Source organism: Dermacentor albipictus, unplaced genomic scaffold (assembly GCF_038994185.2).
Source record: "Dermacentor albipictus isolate Rhodes 1998 colony unplaced genomic scaffold, USDA_Dalb.pri_finalv2 scaffold_14, whole genome shotgun sequence".
Classification (NCBI taxonomy): Eukaryota; Metazoa; Arthropoda; class Arachnida; order Ixodida; family Ixodidae; genus Dermacentor; species Dermacentor albipictus.
Window position 1 is genome coordinate 14,241,516 of NW_027225568.1, and position 3,803 is coordinate 14,245,318.

Sequence of the window (3,803 nt, forward strand, 5' to 3'; positions counted from 1 at the left end):
GCTGCCACATCTGTACTTGCACTTATCAAAAGTTGCGGACTTGACTTCATGAGTTGTCACTGGCAGGACCCCTTTGGCACACTCTGGGAGTCTGTCATAATCAACAGGCTTGCTCTGTGAAGTTGCAAGACCTTCATAGAGCTGAAAAAACTGCATCTGAAAGCTTTGCTTCAGCTGATGTCGTTTTGAAAGCGTGAGTGTAATGTTCTTGTAGTTCTTCACACACGATGCTTGTTTCTTCAGCTCTTGATGCTTGGCCTCGAACCTCATGGACCAGAGATGTTTTAATAGTCCCATCTCACGCACACACCTTGCATAATGAACCATGTAGTGCATCTTTGGTGTTATAACTTATCGGCCATATCTGTTGGCAAACTCTGTCAGAAACGTTTCCACAAGGACATCAAGGTATGCAAGACGCTCAGCTGGTATCTCTGGGGCAAAAATGATGTCAGTGACCTCTCGAAACTGTAGCAACAGTTCCCAGTCTTCGTTTCCTTCAGGAACTTTTGGTCCGAGTACCAGGGGTATGAACCTCAGCACGCACCATTTGCTTGATGCGGTTCCTCTCAGAGTTGCTTTGTTGTTGATGAAGGACATGTTAACTTGAACAGGCTTGTTCTTTCTGTCATTTGGGCCGTATGGAAATGATGATATTTCCTCCACATCCTTTTTGGATAGGACACCGGAGGAAAGGAGCGACTTCATAACCTGGCGAAGGACACATTCAGTTGTCCCCTCCAAGATGTCATGCATCAAATCTGGGGGCAGCTGGCGGGTCCCATCAAAATATGCAAGCTCAAGAGGCGACTCCTCATTTACCCCATACAACCGCCTATTATAGATGCTGTTCACAGCCAGTGCTTGAAGGTGGAGCTGGTGCCTACTTGCCGTAGGTGCTTGGCACACAGCATCACTAGTTTTGTCCGCAAGGTGTTTAGCATACACCATACAAAATCTGCATACTCGGCCACTGCTGAAGCAGCATGAGAACCCTCCCAAGCGGTTGAGTGACAAGTTGTCACCACAGAAGCCAAAAACGAGTACCTGAGCATGCTCTTCTATCCCCCTCATATAGAACTTGATTCCATGCTCATGCAGATGCTTCAGATCATCTACCAGTGGTTGCAAAATTGCTCTCAGGCCATAAGAGCTAATGTAACTGTAACGCACAATCATAACTAGATAGATGTTCTGAAGCTGCGACCTATATTTGACATGAAGATTTAGCAAGAGACAGTAGATGGCCAAAAGTTTGTGCATGCCCCGTTTGGCACCCAAAGGATTTACGATTTCTATTTCATCTGAATAAAACAAAATAACAATAGTGTGTGCAGCTGTTGGTGAGATGAGTGACAGAAGATGTCTATACAACTGGCCATCTGTAAAATCCCTGTACACAGTGGGTGCATGGTTATCAACCTCTGGTGTAGTGAGGTGAGCAGAAATATCGGGGATTTCACAAAGCACAAGAAGAAGCTTAGGCAATGGAACATAATGATACCTCGAATTTTGTCCAATGATCTGTTGCTCAGGTGCTACGTAAGGAAAATTATCTTGAGCATACTTTTCTCTCTTTCGTCTGCTGGTGATACCACTGAAAATTTGATCAACAAAATTACACTTGAGCGAATCCTCTAGGTCGGACCCTGGTGTGTATGCTTGCATGGTACTTGCAATTTCACTTGCGTACGCCTTAAGCAACTCCTCGAACACCAGGTGCAATTCAGAGAACAACTTCTCAATTGCAACATGCGGCAAGTTATGTCGCTCAATAACACTGAAAAAAAGTTCCACACTGTAGTTTTTGCTTGCTGCAGAAAAGTCTGTAGGCCATGACCCCGCGTTGCACTCTGCTTCTCCGATGGCTCCTTTGACTGACCACAATCACCACCACTGTTCACATGTGTTCCTTCTGCATGGTTCGCTTCAGATGAATAGTCCAAGTTGAACTGTGAAGAGGACGCGTTCTCGGGTGCCACAAGATGTGAGCATGAAAAAGTACTTCCACTGTCCTCTAGCACATCCCTATGCTGACGATACAGGTGCGATCGGTACGAGGAAAAATTAGTGTAAGTATTGGCACATCCGCCAATACCACAAAATATGCTAAAACCGGGTTCAGCGCTGTGCACTAAACCTATATGACTTACGATCTTCGTAAACTGACAAGATGAAAAAGGACACCTTGGGCAGTGTTTTACGTCCATTGTTGCTCTAATATGCGTGCACGCAATTTAGTTGAACCACTGCGAAATTTTGTCACGAATAATAATTGGCTAGCGTTACGAATGAAAAATGTTATACTAAGATTGAAGCAGCGGAAATTGTGGGTCACAGACACAGAACGGAACGAACAGACGTGGAGAAAGACGCTACCTGGGGCCTAACCACTTAAGAAGCACTTATCCTTTATAGTGTCGAATTCGCACGCGCGCGCGCCCTCACCGCGCGCACAGACACCGCACTGCCGCCACCGAATGACTGTACACTACACGGCCTTCCGAATACGCAGACTACTCACAGAGAGCACAAAAGCAGCACATTTGCAAACGAAAACTGGACTGTCGCTCACTCCGGAAATAATATTATATCAACTTGCGCGACGCGACGCAGCCGGGGAAGCAGACAGCCTGCGGGCGTCGGTATACGGGCTGGTGCAGGCTGCATGCGGCGGAAAGCGGCAATCATTGTACTATCGTCGCATATTGCACGCACAGTAACTTAAAAAGTAATGCACTTTTTTAGATTGTTACACTTTATTTATTTTTATTTGTTTAGTTGACATTATAATTGGGTGCTGCTCCGCAGCCGCGCGCGCCCGTTAGTCCGTTGCTGGGCAACTGCGCTTCCCCGTTACTCCGCAACCGCGCGCCAAAATTCAGTGCGCGCGCGCTTTCAACCGACGTGCAACAACTTTTATAGTTCAGCTCTCTTTGGCGTTGTGGTTTCTTGATTGTATGCTTTTCGTACGATGTCCTCATTCGTAAACCTCTTCACCGATAGGTTCCAAATGCCTAGTCGCCTACGGCGATAAAAATATTGTCGTCACATTCAGTGGGCCATGGACCAAGCGGAGTTTGCTTGAGAACATTAGACAAAGCAAGTCTTTTGAAGACCTGGACTTCTCCGGAATGAGCCTGAAGGTGAGTTATGGTTACTCTGCATTAGTCTTAACCGAGATCAACTTGTCCCGGAGTCACACGACCGCTTTTGATTGCGATCAAGCCCAATCCGGATCGAAATTATCGACGCGCAGCTTGCGCAAAGGAGCCAAAAATTCCATTGGGCCAGGCTTAATCGCAATAAGAAGTGCGCCGTGTGACACACGTATTATAAGAGGAAGCTTCAGCTCGGGAACTGCTAACTAAATAGATGGGAACAGGGGGAAATCGTTTTTCTCGGCAACCATTGCACCAAAATTGATGAGGTTTGTAGCTCAAAATAACAAAAAAAGAAGTGAGTATTTAATGACTGTGGCAAGCGGAATTTCGTTATATGCCTTGATTTAATAATTAAGAATGACTGGAAATTGCAGAACTCCAGAAAAATGGGCTATCACATTTACAACTCAATAATTCAGCATTAAAAAATTATACCACAATTTTGTAAACTGCCGCTAATAACGCATCCAAAGCGGTTAAAATTGGCGTATCATGCACCGCTCTGAAGTGTACGATTAATATGCAAGTAGAGTTTTTGTACAACCCCGTACACATTGTACGAAGGAGGCTGTTTTATTAACCATTTTCAGAATGGCATATGGTTTCTTCTTTTCATATGTTCACTTATTTCCGTATTGT

General features: G+C 45.2%; 1 protein-coding gene across 1 annotated transcript; it reads right to left on the minus strand.

Moving 5' to 3' along the window:
* Positions 1-351: 351 nt before the first annotated feature.
* LOC139051725 (uncharacterized) lies at positions 352-1,179 on the minus strand. Its single transcript, XM_070528709.1, has one exon. The coding sequence runs from the start codon at positions 1,177-1,179 to the stop codon at positions 352-354; it is 828 nt and encodes a 275-aa protein (XP_070384810.1).
* Between the last annotated feature and the right edge of the window lie 2,624 nt (positions 1,180-3,803).